This window comes from Natrix helvetica, assembly GCF_964273705.1.
Source record: "Natrix helvetica genome assembly, chromosome: 1".
Classification (NCBI taxonomy): Eukaryota; Metazoa; Chordata; class Lepidosauria; order Squamata; family Natricidae; genus Natrix; species Natrix helvetica.
This window is the reverse complement of record NC_138548.1, coordinates 208,703,901-208,723,299: the sequence shown is the minus strand read 5'-3', so window position 1 is coordinate 208,723,299 and position 19,399 is coordinate 208,703,901. Positions and strand designations below refer to the sequence as shown.

At 42.7% G+C, this 19,399-nt stretch overlaps 1 protein-coding gene across 4 annotated transcripts in view; it reads left to right on the top strand.

The window, feature by feature from the left end:
* Positions 1–19,399, top strand: part of SPRYD3 (SPRY domain containing 3) — a 64,622-nt gene that overhangs the window by 30,269 nt on the left and 14,954 nt on the right. For all 4 annotated transcript variants that reach the window (XM_081934427.1, XM_081934426.1, XM_081934424.1 and 1 more), the window contains exons 7-8: positions 9,678–9,827; positions 16,296–16,353. In XM_081934427.1, coding sequence (XP_081790553.1) covers positions 9,678–9,827; positions 16,296–16,353 — 208 coding nt within the window. The remainder of the gene's footprint in view (positions 1–9,677; positions 9,828–16,295; positions 16,354–19,399) is intronic.

Below are 19,399 nucleotides of genomic sequence, written 5' to 3'. Positions count from 1 at the left end.
GAAACCAATCAAAAGAGCCAGCTCTCATTGCAGGGAAGTTTTTATGTGGAGGGAAAGCATCAAAAAGCATCTATTCCCATGATCCAGGGGTGTCCAAACTTGGGAACTTTAAGACTTGTGGACTTCAACTCCCAGAATTCTGGGAGTTGAAGTCCACAAGTCTTAAAGTTCCCAAGTTTGGACACCCCTGCATCCATCTCCAGCCCCATAGCCCCATAATCCTGTAGCTACCTTTCCCCTCCTATTTTCCTCGTAACAACAACCCTATGAGTTGGTTTGGGCTGAGAGAGAGTGACTGGCCCAAAGTCAGCCAGCTGCCTTTCATAGGTAAGGCAAGATTAGAACTCACGGTTCTCCCACTTTTTAGCCTGGTGCCTTAACCACTAGACACCACAATGGCTCTGAAATGAAAAGCATTTCACATTTTTCCTCTTGGGTCTTCAGCAAACATTGCTTACTTTATAAATGCATTGCTGGGTGGAAAAAGTTCCAACTACCAGTTTGTGCTTCTTGCTTGATTTACCCTGATCCTTAACACTAATATGGAGATTCAAGAGTATCAGGGCCATGCTTATGGAAAATTGGTTTAAACTTCATGCAACTCAGAGCTTTGCATATTTCGTTACCAAAACCAGTTCAACAACACATCAATTGAACAAATTATCTCTTGGCTTGGACTTGGGTCTGCTGTCTCGTTCAGACTACCTTGGAATTGGTCTTGGGTTACATTAAGGACAAATTTTTCTTGGCCACCCTGCTTGGCTTAAATCCGGAATATGCTACCAGGTTTAAGTTCCTTCAACTGCTGTTGGCTGAGGATTGGTCTCAAATGACCAGCACAAAACGCGGGGCCTGCATCTGCTTATCTTAGAGGTTCACCTGTTTGTCTTGGACTCTTTCTTGCTTGGCCGTCATGTTCTTGTCTTTGTCTGCTGGAAACTTCCCCTTATAAACTAGAGTTTAAAGTAAAGTTCCATCAAGAAGCTCTTGGGATGGAATTTTCTTTTCCATAGTTGTGGGTCTGCCTGTAACTTAATACGCAGTGGTGGAGGTGCAGGTTTGGGCTAAGGGTTCGAGGAGAGACAGGCTTACCAAACCATTTTTATGTCTAGCACTGCAGTTAACCAAGATAAGCTTGAATAAAATCACCATGTTCATTAGGGATATATATATATATTTCACCTACCGGATTTCACAGAGAAGCAGGCAATGCCTTTCTTAGTTCAAATAGATAGAATCTGTTTGTTTGCTGTATCTGCCTTGGCCCTTTTCAGAGGGAAAAAAAAAGTAGGTTAAGATTTACAGCAAGGTCATCTTTATCCCCAGTTCTGAAACAAAGGACATGGCACTGCTTTCTTTCCATGTACTATCTTTATTGTGTTCCATGCTGGCTTCTGTATGTTCTATGACCCACAGGCAGTGATGGGTTTCAAATTTTTTTAGAACCTCTTCTGTAGGTGTGGCCTGCTTTGTGGGAGTGGCTTGCCAGCCATGTGACTGGGTGGGAGTGGCTTGCCAGCCATGTGACTGGGTGGGTGTGGCCAACTTGTAAAATGTGGTGAAACTCACTTAACAACGCTCTTGCTTAGCAACAAAAATGTTGGCTCAGAAACTCTGGCATTTGAAGCACGCAAGTCTTAAAGCTGTCAAGTTACAAGACCCTTGCACCCCTAACCCTTTAGGAAAAAACAACCCTAGGGATGTTCAAACTTGACAGCTTTATGACTTGTGGACTTCAACTCCCAGAATTCCTCCTCTTGCTCTTCATCTTGATGATGTGGGGACGGGCGGGGGGAAGGAGCTGGAACCGGTTCTAAACGGCACTGTAGATTTGTGGAACCTCTTCTATAGAAGAGATTAGAACTGGCAGGAACCCACCCGTGCCCACAGGACAAGGGAAATGCTCCACTCTACTTCCTTCCCTGATTTCAAGATTTCTCCCTTTTTAATGTTTTCCTCCGCTTCAGCTCTTCAAGATTTCCACTGTTTCCATGTCCACTGTTAACTTACGACTTTTGTTTTGAGAAAGACATGGGGCCTCTGCATGGTGTGGGTGTATGAAGGAGAGTAGGAAATGAGCATGAGAGAGCTTGCATAGATGGCAGTGTGATAGGTAGATAAGCGTGGCAATTTGTTTCTAGAAAGAAGTTCTCCTCACACCAACCCTTCTTAGAAACTCTCCAAGATGGGGCTTTGTTGCTGCACCAGGTCACATAACCTGAAATTTAATATCCTAAAAGAAGTTTGGTATGGGTTAATGGAGGAGTTCCAGAATCAGATACCGATACAAAAGGAAAAAATCCCTTTTTGGCTCTAAGCACAACACTAAAATCATGTCCTGTTTAGTCTGACCTGAAGCTAGTTACGGCCATAATTCACATAAGTCCTGGAGTGATTTAGGGAAAACCCTCCCTTCTTGCCATTGTTTGAAGCTGTCACCTAAGCAGGAGGTGGAGATCTTTGGCTTTTCTGAAAGTTTGGGGCCATATCTTCTTACAATCCCAGCTAACTGGACTTCTGGAGAGGTTTGCTGGAAGCTATAATTCAGCAACATCTAGAGTAATGTTTCTGAATCTTGGCAGCTTTAAGACGTATGGACTTCAACTCCCAAAATTCCCTCGTCAGCATGGGAATTCTGGGAATTGAAGCCCATACATCTCACACTTGCCAAAGTTGAGAAGCACTGATCTAGAGCAGTGGTCCCCAACCCTTGGGCCATGGACCAGCATTGTTAGAAACCGGGCTATTCAACTGGAGGTGAGCAGTGAGCAAACAAAGCCCATTGCAATCCGAGCATGGTTGGAATCTAGGATGCGCACTCCTCTTCTCCTTCAACCCGGTCTGTGGAAAAATTGTCTTCCACCAAACTGGTCCCTGGTGCCCAAAAGATATAGATGCTACATATCCTGCGCATTTTATAGGATGTACAGAAGCAGAATTGCTAGAAGTTTTTTTTTTCTCTCTTCCTTCATTCTGTCCTCCACCTAGCAATGCACATTTCAACCATGTGAACTCCATGACTGCTCTCTCCTTCCTCCCTCCTCCTACCAGGCTGATGGAAAAATAAAATGCATAACTTGAATTCTTCTCTCGGACAATTTTAATATTTTGTTTATTAAAGGGCAGCTCTTCAAAGGTTGGGTGTGGGTTTCCAGCACACGGCTGGAGTGGGAGGTGGGCTTGGATTGGCCCCACGTCTCTTGGAAGGGACTGTCTGTTTCTTCAAATCTGGGTGTCTTGGAATTTTGCATGTCTGGATTATAATAGCCTGGAGCTCTCGCCTTTCCCAGAATCACCCTGCTGTTAGGAATTGGAAGGCGAGCAATTTTCTCTTCCCCTTCTGATCCGTCACCAAACTTCAAATTAGACTTCTGGTGTGACCAGCAGACAAAGCATACGCTTAAGATGACACAGATGGGAGGTGGCAGAATTTGCCAGCTCTTGCAGGAGCTAAGCAGGCTCAGTGTGAGGATGAATACTGACCATGAAATCTAGAATTGTGATCTTGACTGGCTGCAGTCCTAAATAATACAGTGAGAAACCATTTCTGTGTGGCTGTTGAGACTGTACGGACACTAGGAGTCTAAGCCTAAGCTAATTGTAGTGTAATTCAATGGGAAAAACTTAACCCTAACCCTAACCCCAAGATTCACACCAGAATCCCAAATCCTTACCACATAATATACCACTCATTTTGCATTATCACTGAGACACCCCCCCCCCCCCCCAATGGCACTTTCCTTCTCTATGAAATGTTCACTCTAGCCTTAGTTGTCATATAGTTTGTTGTTCTGTTGTCATGGGTACCACAGTTGTCTTTGGGCTGCTCCTGCCCTATCCAGGTTTTATGCTGGTCTGCTTTGTGCAAATGAACCCTGCCAGAATTTGCTGGGGTTAGCATGATTTTCTTCTTCTTCTTGCAGGCCCTTGTACCGTTAAAATAAGAGTTATATAGCAAAAGAACATCTCTCTTTATTTTTCACAGGAAAGGAAAACACAGAGAAACCTGTTTTCTCCCAAACATCAGCTTATTGTGCCTGGCAGTTTTGCTTAGTGGACCATTTTTCAATTCACTGGGACCTTTGTGCTCTTTGTGGGGAGGGGCGGGGAAATGTGACTAAAACTCAATCTGGCACTTTATTAGAATATTTTCTTTCCTGAGAAAAACACCCAAGCCAATACAGTTGTCAATTGTCAATACAATTCTGATTCTAGTCATCGGGAGCGAAGCATAAAGGGCAATGCAGTTGAACTTCTTCAACCATCAGCAGCTCCATGGCTGACATGATGTATGCTTTGAAATATTACCTTCAAAACAATAGGGGCTAGAAACGTTTATTAACAAAAACAAAAACAAAGAAAACAAGACTCTTGGAATACTTAATCCCCTCTCCAGTTTAAGAAACTGTATATGCTTGGCACACTGACAAAGATAGAGCAAGTGTGTTTTCCTGGGATCGGATTTTTGTAGCACAAATAAGAGATTGGGGCTGGGAAGTGGCTCAAATATTCTCCCTTGCCTGGCTTTTGACATCTGAATTGAAAGCTTGTCATTGAAAGGGGATTGAGATGCTTTCTGAAGAAGAAAAAGCTTTTGCAAGCTATTTCTATTATAACAATGCTGTTAGCCTGCTGTGGGGCTGACCATAAAAATATTTCAGGTTCATCCTAACTTTATTCTTTTCTGTGCAGCTAAAGGAACGCTGCTCCATCGCTCTAATCCAGGGGTGTTAAACTTGATTTCATTGAGGGCTGCATCAGGGTTGTGTTTTATTTTTATTTATTTTATTTTATTTCTTAGATTTTTAAACCGCCCCCTCTCCCAAAAAGGGACTCGGGGCGGTGTTTGACCTCGGGTGGGCGTGGCCAGAGTGGGCGTGGCCTCGACGGGCATGGCCAGCTCGACATCACTTGTGTCAGGGACACTTGTAATGGCCCAGGCAGAGTCGGGGTGGTGGTGGTGTCCATTGTCTCCAACAGAGGAAGGCAAGGTCAGGGAGAGCGCCAAACCTTTGTTTTCCAGAAGAGCCTCGCTGTCCCTCTCAAGCCACACGGAGGATCCATGGACAGCAGTGCAGGCTGTCCAGAGCCATAGGCCGCAGAGGGCAAACTCCCAGGATACTGGGACTTCACAGCCCACACCAGCCCTGCTTCCCCAAGGGGGTGCCTGGCTATGCTTACCTCCTCCTCTTGGCCGCTGCTGCTGTTCTTGCTCTCTCAGGCGCTGTTTTAACTGGCAGGCACCGCGAGCCAGTCCTTCACTGTTTCCAAGACGGCCTTGTGGGCCGAATCCGGCCTGCGGGCCTTGAGTTTGACACCCCTGCTCTAATCCTATCTGGACTGATTCTGGGTGAGATATCGTGCAGCTCCATAGTTTTAGCCCACCAATAAAAATCGCAGGGGAGATTTAAATCTCATTTGGGGGATCAAGTCTTTCTGTGCTTGCTTTATTTTCATCCCCAGAGTAACTCTTAAGAGCTCTGTGGCCATTCAACTTAGACAGGCAGCAAAACTATTATGCAAAGCATGAAAAATGACCCCAAGGACAACACCTTATTTCTCCCATTAAAGGAAATCTGGGGTGGGGGGGAGGTAAAGAACTCCCTGCAGATTTTACTCCGCTAGTCTTCTTTGCTGACTCTAGGAAAGGGAAGAGTGAATAAAATGAGGTTACTTTCTAGACAAGGCTTTTGTGTCTACATATGTTAACATGTGTTCTTCCAAGTTGAAATTGTAAAACTCCAAGCAGGTGGCAAACACCAGTGAAGGTACATGCGTGTCTTGGCATTCCATTCGTGCTGCAGCCTTCCCTCACTTGGAACCTTATGGCTATATGATGAGAATTCTGGGACCGGTGGGCTCAGCCTTCGTGGAGGGCACAGCTGGGAAAATCCAGGGGAGGACGAGACTCCCGAGTGAATTTCACATTAGACACTTTGCTAATGCTGGTGCCAGTGACTGTGCTGTTGAAGCATGAAACCTAACCATGGCTCCCTCATCAAGGCCGTGTGGTATAGTTAAGAAAATGGCATAGTTATGGCTAGCTATTACCAGCCATTAAATATTGCCACTGTCTAGAAGAGGTGAAGAAATGTCCCTTCTGAAGAGCCTATAATTGTGCAAACTTTGAAGGGAAAAAACCCCAAACGTGCCAGGATGTTATTTCAATATCAGTAGCCACATCAGATGGCAAATAACATTCAGTTTCTCATTCAGTTGTCACTCCTTCAGTCCAGATGGCCGTTTGTTTGGCTCTGCTCTTAGGGTAGAATTTATTTTAATTTGCAAAAGCAACTGAAAACCTTTCCGTAAACCTTAACTAACTAGGGGAGAAGATGCTTGTCAAGGTGGCTCTCGCCCCTTGTGTCAAACGGCTTCCTGATCCAGCTGTTTGAAATGTTTGCTTTCTGTTTAGATGGATGAGCAGTTCTCGGAATTCTGCAGCAGCCTGGAGAGCCAGTGGAAAGGGTCAGCGGTTTGCATTTTTTCCACCCGGCTGCAGAAGCCAGGAAAGTTTGGTTCAGCATATGGCTGGGCTTCATGAGGGGTGTTCCATGCACACATGCAAAAAAAAAAGAAAAAAAGAGCATCGGAGGGTCAGATCATGCATACTTTGGGTTGCTCTTCATCATTGATGCTCTGCTGGCCTAATTTGGAGTGGGATTGAGTGTGGTAACCTGAAGGGCACATTGCAGTGGTTTCAGTTTCTCCCCGGAAATGGGATAGGATGCTGGCAATCCAATTGCTTTTCTTTAAAAAAAGAAGAAAAAAAAAGAAAGAACCCCGAAGATTTCTAACCAGCGTGGCTCGAAAGATAGACTGGAAAGTATGCAAGCAATCTCTAGAATGTATTCCTGGCAGCCCCGTTCTTAGGCAAAACTGGTGTTAGGTGTCACGAAAGGCCAGCAAATGAGAATTTAATGCGCTCTTGCCTTTGATTGCCAGCGTCGTAGAAAAAAGAAAAAGATACTTGCGGGATGGTTTGCCTCCGGTGTCATTATAAGTTGGCTGTCTTTGGGTACAGTCTTAAACTGTGGGGGATGGAGATGTCAACATTTCTGTTTGATTTCAAATGGCACAACATTTAGGTTAGGGTCTGTCCTATTAGAACCCCCTGTGGAAAAGGTCTACTTGTTAAAGATATGGGCTTTTTATGCTTGGCATACAAACGTTCCTTGCTTCTCCTGGCTCCTTATACTGTTAGCATAGTAAATGATGCAAAACCAAAAAAACGTTTGCGAACATTTATTCAACTTCCTTAGTTTACATAGAATTGTCTGCGTCCTTGGTGTAAAAACTATGTAAGGAATTTTGCAATGCAAAAACCAAAAGAGGATTTTTGCTTCACTGCCACTAGATGTGAATCACATTGAACATTGGATCTGAATAGGACTGGAGGATTTTTAGCCTTTTCGAGTTGTTCAGTGACGAGACAATTTCTTATATGAATACTGGTGATAAACTCAACTTTTACAAGCACTGTTTAATCGACATTAGCCTTCATATATGCAAGATTTCAAAGGAGAACTTGTATATGTTTATTTATTTATCATATTTATACAACTATCTATCTCACAAAATGTTACTCTGGTGGAATACAGTATAAACTGTAAGACAGCAGTATAAAAATTAAATTTCTGATTAAAATGCAAAGAGAGGACAGCAGATATTAAACAACAATGGAGCCATTTCAACAAATCACCGAGTATCATGGCCAAATTAAATTTTGAATGACTTCTGGAAAATTAACATGGATGAAACCTGCCTCACGTCAGGGTGGGATAAGATTCCATAAGCTGAGCACCATGGCAGAAAAGGCCCATCTCCTAGCTTCTGGACAGGACCTGAAGCATACCTCTTCTGCAGGATTTGATGGGATTTCTCAAATGTAATCAGGGTTAGGTGGTCCTTCAGATAATCCGGCCTCATGCCATGAAGGGCTTTAAACTTCAAAACCAGCTCCTTGAATTGGACCTAGAAGTGAACTGGCAACCAGCTCATGGACCGGAGGTGTAACATATTCTGTTCTAGAGGCACAAATATAGTAACTAACTGTGCCACTGCATATATATATTATATACACATTGGCTTCCATGCAGATTAGGTCCCTTAAATATCAGGATGTAGAATCTATATGTGTCTGTAATTATACACCCGAATCCTGTCCTCTTACAGATTAGAGTCATATCAGTGAAGAAAAATATTCTGGCATGCTTAATATTGTTGTTGAAAGCATGGCTAAGTGTCTATAGAGAGTCTCAATCATCCAAGTCATGGTTGTCCCAAAGGTGCTTTTCAAAAGGCAGCTGGACTGGACCAAGTAATATTTCTTTAAAACTTATATGTGGGAAATTGCTTTGAGGTTTATGAAATCTATAATGTCTATCTGGTAGACAAGGCAGCCTCAAGAGCCAAGAGGAATAAAGCAGGCACCAAAATGTACAGGCCACATTGGGACTGGAGCTTCCATTGCTACGCGAGTCAGTTATTATCTGATTTTTCCACCTTTTTCTTTGGAGATGTTAAAACAAATTACCATGGTTATTAAGTCTATTGTTAAGCAACTATGGCTTCTCCCACTGACTTTGCATGCAGGAAGCCAGCTGGAAAGATTCTAAATGGCATGATCACGTGACCCCAGGGCACTGCAACTGTTGTAACTGCATGCTGGTTGCCAAGCGCCCATGTGACCGCGGGGATGCTGCAACCGTTGTAAGTGCGAGGATTGGTTGTTGGTCATAAGTCACTTTTTTCCACACCGTTGTACCTCAAGAACAATTGCTAAATGAATGGTCCTAAGCTGTGGACTACCTGTACTTCTCAAATGGAAAAATAAATAAAGCAACCGATTTTAAAAAGCAGAATGGATATATAAGTAATGGTGTTGCATTATAAAATCAAAACGATGGTAGCATATGCTCCAGGGATCGCCTCAGCAAATTATTAAATTGGAACAAGAATTAATAATACATGGAACGGCCGTGTCGTTTACCAGTATATTTCACATAGTTCAATGATTTATTTGAAAAGTCCCCATGATCACTAAAATCCACTTCTTTTAGTTGTATTGTTTTATGTTTATAACCAATTCAGGTTTGAATCAATAAGATCAACTGATCTTCCAAATTATTGCCACCTCTAGCTTGGAGGTTTCTGTGAAATAAGAGAGACTAGTTTGCGGATGCACTTCTTGGACTTCCTACTTCAGTTGTCTGCAGCCTATTTAAAATAGGGGGGAAAAAAACTCTGTAAAATGGGAAAAGCAAAAAAAAAAAGTTGTTTGGGGGGGATATTTCCCACCTTATTGAAAAGCAGTCTTCCACATCCATAACCATGGAAGCGGTTATGTGATACTTGCAAGGACAGGGGTTTTTCTAGTTTGTGATTTCAAATGTTAACTCTTGATTTGATTGTTGTGGCCCACTGTTCCACCTTGTAAGGCACACACAGACTGTTTAATTACCGTGCAGCAACCAAGTCTAATGAATGCTTACCATATGGCTCTCTTCAATTACCTTTGGGAGTCCTTGTTTGCTCTTTTGCTTGCCAGGCTTTCAGAATTCTCTATAATTAACACAACAACAGAGGATGTTGATAGGATTATGGCTGCCTGTGGTGACTTCAGAAGATGGAGTGTCAGGCCAGATGGGCAGTCAGCTCTTGTCTTCTCTTTGCAGCTCTTGGAATATATAGGGAAAGGGAAGAGCATCATCGATGTGGGTCTTGCACAAGCTCGGCAGCCTTTGAGTACCAGGAGTCACTACTTTGAGGTGGAGATTGTGGATCCGGGAGAGAAGTGCTACATCGCCCTGGGCCTTGCCCGCAAGGTAAGAAAGCTCAGGAGAGAAAATGGAGACCGATCCGGCTTTAGAGGTTCCCTCATTAACTTGATGTCCCCAGGTGTACAGTCCCAATGTGACATCAAATTGGGGGAAAACAACTTTGGGTATGTATGAAGGAATATGTCTGCTCTGTGCTGTGTATTGAGAGAAGGTAAGAAGCTCCCTTTAACGTGGAGCTTTTCAAGTCCTCTTTTCCTTGCGATACGCTTCCTTAGGGCTCACCGACACAGCTTTAAGCCAAAACTCTTTGTTGGGATCTTTCCCTTGGTGTCTTCTGGGGAAGTATCACCCGATTTACCAAATCCCACAATCAGTGACAGAAAATGTCTGTGGCTGCCCACAAAAAGTGCTGTAGGGAAGAACTAAGCAGGAGCTAACAAAAGGCCTAAGTTTGCTTCTCAGTTTAGCTTTGGGTTCCTTGCTCTTTTAAATGTCTGCAAAACTGAAGATGGCTGGCAGTATCTCCCAATCTTGAATTAAAGGTGGGGTTTAATTTGACCAGTTTGAGGCTTCATTGTTAGGGCAAGTCAGGCAGCAGATGTTTGAAACTCTCCATATGAAATGATGAGTCACTGCATGGTCCAGCCGCCAAACAGAAATCATACCACGGACTCTCCTTGTCGCCTTCATGAGGGGTAGGATGGACCTAAAGCAGTGATGGATCATGGAGAAAGTAACATTTTTCTCTCATTGGAGGGCAGTTGGGACAAGTCTTTTTAAAGATTGGTCATTGCATAGAACTGCTTGCAGCAAGGTTGCTTTTCTGATATCTAATCCCTCCCCAAGGTGTCACTCTTATCTGTAAGGGCTATTGCAATCTCTTCACCAATTTGTCAGTTTTAGTAATTGCGGGTTGGTCATGAAACTTTTGCAGTGAAGCTGCTACACCATAGCCATTTTTTCCCCAAGACCTGGCAGTTGTGTGAACTTCCATTTCGCTAGACAAGTTTCTTCCGCAACCCTCCTTTAACCCTTGACAATGTGGCCTGCAAAATACAGTAAAAAGCTAACGTCTCCTCCCTTTGTTTCTTCAGTCAAGAAACCTTGCTTTTTGTTTAATTTCCCCAATGTGTTTCTCAGAGGGATGGTGGGATATGTTTAAGCAGAGGTTGGGTGTTTGACGATGCTTTCATTTGGATTCCTTCCCTAAACAAGGGCTGAACTCATGGAGTCTAACTGGCCCCTTTCAGCTCAAAGATGGAGGGGGGGGGTGTTAGGCAGGTGGAAGTTTAAAAACTCAAGTTCAGCGTGAACCCTTGATTAATGAAATACAATTCAACAACGGGAAACATTTCACATGTGCCGTCTGTCCTATTTAGGTATTATTGTAGTTTTAAAGTGAGCCATGGAGAATGTTCAACATTGCAGCTGTGTCACCAGGAAGCAATTTTCTTTCCTCTTGACTTTTGCTTATGTTAACCTGCAAAGTTCTGCCTGGGAAAACTGAGGCCTTGAGTTTAGCTGCTGCTGCTCTTCCACTTTCCTTCAGAGCAAAAATAGGACATCTGGAAAGACCAGAGTAACCCTTAGCAAATGTACGCACTGTCACTGATCAACTATTGTCTTCAACCCATCGATGCCTCTTTGTCCTGCACAACATCTTCTGCTCTTGATTGGCTAAATTAGGCTCTCTTGTTACTGGCAAATTCCAATAAATAAATTAGAACCAGGTTGCACTGCATATTGGGGCTGGATTGGCGCCTGTCCCTCTTCCTTTCTTGTCCGATGCAGCCATCTGGTTCTGTTGTTTGCCTCTATGCATGGCTTGGATTCATGTGGCCTTTGATACTGAGCCAGTTCGTTCCCTCCTCCTCTTGCTACAACAAGCAAATCCCAGCAGTCATGGGAGATCCAAAACAGAAAGAACTGGATCAACTTCCTTTCGTTCTCCCTTGAGTTCCTGATTCACCGGAGAATAACTTGCCCTGAAATGATCTGGCATTTCTACATCTGGTGTGTCTCTGTGCATACGTAAGGGCAGGATGAGGAGTAGGCAAGGGAGCCTGGATAGAACCAGAAGCTGATTTTTGGGAATCCTGCTTCAGCTTCTAAGGAAACCAGGGAGTCTTAGCCATCATTAGGAAAAGAAAGCAGAAAAAGTGTGGGCAAAAAGTCTCGGGGGGAAAAAATCTTTAAGTCAAGCTTAATCTCTAGTGAGAGAATTGAATTTGGTTAGTACTGTACTTGAATAGCAGATCTTAGGAAATTTCCCAGCATTTTTAGCTTAGATTGGGGAATTTGAAGAATATCCCGAAAGAAGGTAGTTGCTTCTAGGTTATTCAAGGAATAATCTACCATATTTTTCAGAGGATAACACACACACACACCCCACACCCAAAAGTGGGTGAAAATTTCGGTTCATCTTATACAAGCTATATACTCTCTACTTTACATTGTAGCCAAGTGTCATTTCTTCAGTGTTGTCACATGAAAAGATATACTTAAATATTTACAAAAAGTGAAGGGGTATACTCACTTCTGTGATATACTGTAACTACATGAATGTGATCTAGATAAATGTTTCCCAAACTTCTGATAGTTAGGACAAAGTGAAAGGCTTTAGTTTAGAGTGTGATTAAAAATTGAATGCCGTCAGAAAAATGTGCCATATGCTGTTCTGTTTTACCCGATTTGGTTTGCATCCTTGAACTTAATCGGTATGTCTGTATCGTGATGGATGCCGAACGGTGCTGGAATTGTCCGCTCAGAAATTAAGTAGAATTTGTGAGACCGGACAAAGTAAATCATACAAGAACACCAGATCCCCTCTTCTATGTATGAAATATGAAAACATCTGGACTCATTTTCATGGCATGTTAGTATGTCTTGACACAAAATGAAAAATTCAATCATCCCCCCCCCCCCCCAAAAAAATCTGTTTAACCGCTTACATATCTGTCTGCTTCCAACTGCTGCCACTCCACATCTTGAGACAGAATGGCTGAATGTGGTTGCACTCAAATTCCCATCAGTTCCAGCCAGCCATTAATATTGATAAGAATTATAGTCAGGAAATGTTCAGAGGACTAGATTCTCTTCCCTTGCTTTAAGAGAGCCAAGACTTGAAGAAATAAGGTTTGAGGTTCATCCAGTATGGATGCAGTAGAATTGATTTCTGTGGAGATGGGCTATTTAAATCATCCTGGCTTTAAAATATACCTGCTTGCGTTTAGCCTTGAAGACTACGAGAGGTGAGTGTAGTGCTAGTGCTAGTGTACTAGTGTGTTGTGTAATAGCTACTGTTGGAAGAAATATCCATCTGGTTCAATTCCAAGCGGGGAGAAAGATACTGGAAACAAGGAGGCTGATTGGAAAGATGGTTTATTGATGGGCAGGACCACGTGGGGTTGAGGTCCTGGGCAGCTGACCACATGCGGTGGAGAGAGAGGGTTATTTATACCCTCTCTTGGGGCCTTGCCCTTGAGCTTTCTGTTCCTGTGCAAGAAATGTATTCTATTGGCTGTAGTCAGAATCCCATGGGGCCATGTGGGGTCCTGTTTGTCTGAATCAAATTTGGTTGAAGCCTGGAGGTTGATGCAATGTCCCCAGGTGATTTTGCAATGTGGTGAGCTCTTCTCCTAGGTCATCCTATTATGTCCTGGAGGGTCATGTCTTAATCCCATCACCCTGGAGCTGAACGTCTTTTGTTTTGTAGATAGGCTGGCCCAGTCCTTCTCAATGGCACCAAATATCTTGTGGGAGCAGGGAGCTGAAGCTCTGAGTTTCTGTCTCCCTTAAGATTTCTATTTTTCTTTTAGGGGAATTATAATATTCTGCCTATTTCCTAATATTTCCTAAAATAATTCATTCTTCTAGGAGGGGTGGGTGCTAACTTTCTACCCTACAAACTAGACCAGTGATGGTGAACCTATGGCACGCGTGCCACAGGTGGCGCGCGGAGTCATTTGTCAGGGCACGCAAGGCGCTGCCCTGTCAGCTGGCCAGCGCGCATGCGTGCGCTGGCCAGCTGAGTTCACCCTTTTTTAAAGCCATTTTTTGCCCTCCCCAGGCTCCAGAGACTTTATAGGAGCCTGGGGAGGGTGAAAAGAGCCTCCCACGCCCTCCCCCCCCACCGGAGGCCCTCCGGAGGCTTCATGAGCTTCCCTGAAACCTCCGGAGCGCAAAAAACCAGCCCTACGGGCAACCCAGAAGTTCGGGAACGGACTTCCTGTTTGCTCGGAGGGTCGTTTTGAGTGCTCCGAAGACTTCAGGGAAGCCTCTTGAAGGTCCCTGAAGCCTTCGGAGCGCTTAAAACGACCCTCCGAGCAAACCGGAAGTGACTTCCGGTTTGCTCGGAGGGTCGTTTTGACTGCTTTGGAGGCTTCAGGGAAGCCTCCTGAAGGTCCCTGAAGCCTCTGGAGGGCTTCCGGGGGGGCGGGGTAGGCTGTTTTCGCCCTCCCCATGCTCCTATAAAGCCCCTGGAGCCTAGGGTGGGTGAAAAAAGCATGCAAAAACGGGGGGGGGGGGGTGTCACGCCCGTAGTGCGCGCATGCGCACTGGGGGGGGTCGTGCATTGCATTATGGGTGCGGCACGCCTGCACACGACCCCCCTGTGCTCCCCCACTTATGGCACACGAGCCAAAAAGGGTTCGCCATCGCTGAACTAGATTAATGGACACAATCTCTTTTGGGAGAAGGGAAGGCCAGGGCCTTGTTCGACAACCCCTCTCTGCTCATTGTAATGTATATATAAATAGACATTTGTGACTTTCTGTAGAACGTCTGCATCTTGACTTTCGTGGGTGCAAAGCAGCAGAATTTTCTCCACCCAGATGTTTTCTTGTGGGGCTTGACTGCAACTCTTCCCACATCCAGTCAACAATACATGAATGGCTTGTGATGGTCAAGCGGGGTTTCTATTTGCCTTCCTATTTTGCAAGTTGGTTAGTAGAATCTGAGGAGGTGATCTATTGCCACACACTTTGGAAAGAAAAGAAACCCCGAGGTTTAATGAAGGAATATGAAAAGGCAGCACGAAAAATAGTAGACAAGAGGTATTATCTGTGCTAGTTGGGACATTCAGGTGACTCTGCTTACTCAGATTTCCCTAACCAACTTGCTGAGACTGAAGAAGCTCCTGGGATGAGTGGTGAAATGTCTCAAACCAACAAGAAAATAAGTCCAGTTGCCATGATTCAGCTTTCAGAGATCTCTAAAACTAGTCCTAAAACTATCAAAAGGGACAAACCAGCATAAAGTGCATCCTCAGCTGAGCAAGGACTTTGGTCTTTGGGTTCACCACTGACGCCAGGGTGTGTGGCCTGAGCGGTGGAAGGCTTCATGCTTGACCGTAGTAGACACTTTTCTTTTTTGCAGCAACCAAGATTCCAGACATGAAGTAGTTGAACAATATGGCAACAAATAATGTTTAAATTAAAGGATGGAGGTGCGGCACCTAGAAATAAAGGCTCTGTGAATTTTTCCCCCATAGTTACCTTTTTCTTCATCCTGCCGTGTTCTTCTTTTGCTCCTTTAGCTAACCTCATTTGAGCAGCAGTGCCTTGTAGTTGCTAAGCTTTGGGAAAATTCAGAAGATGTTGGTTGATCTCCCATGTAGGAGTTTTAGCAGTTCCTAGGAAGGCTCCCCTCCCGTTCCTTCTGCCACTGCTTGTAGTTTTAAAAAAATTTCAGCATGCTCCCTAAGGATTAAATTGTCTGTGCTGTATTGCAACCTGTTTATACAGTCACAACTTGCTGGTGGGAAGAAGAAAGGGGCCCTAGCTGCTTTGAATTTAAATTTGCAGATATATATTGTCTGTATGTGTGCGTGTACACATATGTATGTATGTATGTATGTATGTATGTATGTATGTATATTCAGAAGATGTTGGTTGATCTCTCATGTGAGAGTTTTAGCAGTTCCTAGGAAGGCTCTCCTCCTGTTCCTTCTGCCACTGCTTGTGGCTTTTATATAAGCACTGGCATAAAGAAAGGGAGGGGGTGCTTCCTAGGAGAGAGAGAGAGAGAGAGAGAGAGAGAGAGAGAGAGAGAGAGAGAGAGAGAGAGAATAGAGATACTAGATAGATAAAATGATAGATAATAGAGATAGATAGATAGATGATAGATAGATGATAGATGATGATGATGATGATGATGATGATGATGATGATAGATAGATAGATAGATAGATAGATAGATAGATAGATGATAGATAGATAGATAGATGATAGATAGATAGATAGATAGATAGATAGATAGATAGATAGATAGATAGATAGATAGATAGATAGATAGATGATAGAGTGAGTTATATAGTTGCGGTATATATAGGGTTATATAGTTATATATGTATATAAAAAGTCCACAGAGGAAGTGAGAGCTCTCACTAAAGAGGTGCATGCTTGTTTATTCAATCAATCATGCCTGTAATGGAAATTTATTTTCTCTGTGGCATTTTTTTGCCAGAAGAAATGTGATGATGTGCAACCTGGCTGTATTTCTTCTTTGACCTAGGATTACCCCAAAAATCGGCATCCTGGCTGGAGCAGAGGGTCTGTAGCCTACCATGCAGGTGAGTATCCACGACCCAGCTTTGCCTATAATAGGAGGAACGGTTTGGACGAATCCCATGTTACGTTGATTTCGCTATATTTGCTTTCTCTAAAAGGCTACCATAGAGAGGTTCGCTGTCTTAGCAACTTACAGAAGTTAAACAGCAGAAAACAGTACACTTGCAGAAATTTAAAATGTTACATCACCTTTCATTCATATTTTGAAACAGAGAGCCCCTTGTTGGAAGAGGTATGAAGATGAAAATAGCCTGATCAGAAGATGAGAATTCCTTCATTTACGGCCTATAGCGTTTAATACCCCACTTCTTGTAATTGTTCAAATAATAAGTGAACATTATATTTTGCATTGCAGATGAGCTAAGGGGGAAAAGATGGTCCCAGGACCAGTTTCCAGATAGATCCAGGATGTGAAATTTTAATACAGTTTTCTGTGTATCATACGGCACACCAGCATGGCTTATGAACATTGGAGCTCAAGAGTTGTTGAATGTTTATTTTTAAAGCTAGCCGGATGGAATTAAAATCTAATAAGTGTGAGTTTATTAAATAAAAAGTAATTTATCTGTCCAAGAGGGAGGGGAATAAAAAGAAAAGAAAATACATTATCAACATTTGGAGGAAACTGTTAGGTTTGGCAGTGGGAATGGATATGGGATTTTAACACAGGTCAGAGGTCTGATAATATATCCTCAGTTGCTCTCTGACATCTGAAAGAGATGAAAATGGGAGTATGCTGAATTCTTTTATATGTTGGAATTGGTTTTTCTTCTTGTTGTTTTCAGTGGATAATGTTAAAAAATGGTGATTCCAAATTTGGAGTGATTTTTCTACAGAGTAGATAGCAAAATGGAGCCTTGTCTCTTTGAGGCAACTTCTGAGTATTACTATGAGCTTCGAGTGCTCTTGCTTGTTTAAATTAAGATAATGACATAGTTAGCTGATTTGCTAGGGCAGTTCATCGTTTAAGCATCTCTGACTAGTATGAATAGATGCCAGAATAGGAAACAAAGGTTTAATTTGTTGGATGTCATTTGTTCAAAATGAAGAGAAAATCAGCATTATTACCATATAAAAAGCCTCCTTACTGGACATAAGAAGGAAACAATATCTCATCTAAAATAATATTTTCTGCTATAATTTCTTGCTAGTTCTTCTAAGAGAGAGGAATTGCTGGCCAGCTCATTATCTTCTTACTTATCTACTGATGTAAATTATCAACTAGCATTTCTCATAGGCTGATTTAAGCTTTGTTTTGTTTTTAATTTTTTGCCCTTCTAGATAGAGGCTGAGGTTTCTGCTGGTATCTCCGTCTGGTGATTGATTGGTGATATTCTAGCTTGTAAAAATCTGTATTTAGAGAACACCAGAGCCCAACAGATCAAGCCTGAGCTGTCGTATTAGAATAGAAGACACAACCAACCGTAGATACTACATGAACTAAAGCTATGTCTTAGTTCCCTTGTAGTATCAATCCTGGTAAAGGCGAAGAAGCTATTTCCAGTTACCTATCTATCGTTCTTTTTTTTATTAAAAGAGTTTTGTACAAACAAATTTTCCCCCTTTTCACCCCCCCCGCCATACAATATAAATCTCATACAAATGCTATAACCCCCCCAACCCCCCAGCAAAAATTCACATTCAAATATTATACCAAATACTTTGCCCCCTCCCCTCCCCCCGTCTTAAAGTAAATTACTCGTAACCCCTCTCCTCCCAGCAAACACAGTATAAATTTCTCTTAGATTAATAATAACACATTGATCCCATTTTCTAAGCTAATTTAACATCTATAACTCTCAATATAAATTTCTCCTAGAATATCTATCCATCGTTCTTAAGCTTCTCCTTAGGTTCTCTTCATTGCCTTTGGGGGAATTACTGAAAACAGTTGAACATTTGATCCTTCTTTCTGTTTTGTTTCAATAAACAAAACACAGCACTGCTAGTGGTTTCCAAGACTCCAATATCATAGTCAACCTCATTGTTTGTCATGCTGGCACAAATGTTGCATTTTTTAATTTGGCCACCTTTTCATCATAAAATAGAGATAGCCATGTGTAGTTTTGCCCTTAGCTGCTGGACGACCATCAGCCCAATAATAAGTAAAAAATGATTCCTCACTAAAACCAAAGTCCCGTAATTAGATAGTGAAACAGAGTCCGTATCATCAACAGCAACAGCAATTAAGTCTGTGTTGGCAAACCATGGTTAAAATAGTGATTCTTACTAGTAATCTCACAGGAATTTCTTTTGACATGTTACCCGTGCTTAACTCACCGAGAATTGATGAAATTTGATAGGTCTGGAGAATATCGGGTTGGAGGGGAGGGAATCTGAGAAGGTAAATACGGTTTCATAATTTGTGTGGCACTCTCAACCAGGACAAAGAAAGCAAATTGTGGTTAAGCAATTTGTCTGCACTATGAGTACCTGGGAGAGAAAATAATTACCTGGCAAACAATCTTAACTTATTCCAAAAAGAATAGACCAGATAAATGAATCTAGAGAAGACTAGAATAACCATTGGGGAAGTTGATATTCTTCAGCTGTTTATCAAGGATTCATTCTTTCCTCCTTGGCTGCTCGGATCTCAACAGATCCTGTGATTATAGTTTCGGGCTTAAGGATCAAAAAACAGTGAAATTCAAAACCTCACAATTCAGCATATTTGGGATGCTTATACGAACAAGATCCAACAGTTCCTAAACGCAGTTCTACTTACAAATAATGCCAAAAGTCACTGTTAGAAAGAAGCCAAAACAGATTAGCATGGCATGATTTGGCCAGCTGGCCATAAAGCTAGCAACTCTCATCTCATACGTTGGGCTTTGCTACTAAAAGTCTGTCTTTTAGCTATCAGCTTATACAGGTACTCCTCGACTTACAACAGTTCATTTAGTGACTGTTCAAAGTTACAACGGCACTGAAAAAAGTGACTTACGACCATTTTTCACTGTTACGCAGCATCCCCAAACAACAACATATGGATGCTTGATAACTAGCACTAGCACTCAGATTTATATACCGCTTCACGGTGCTTTACAG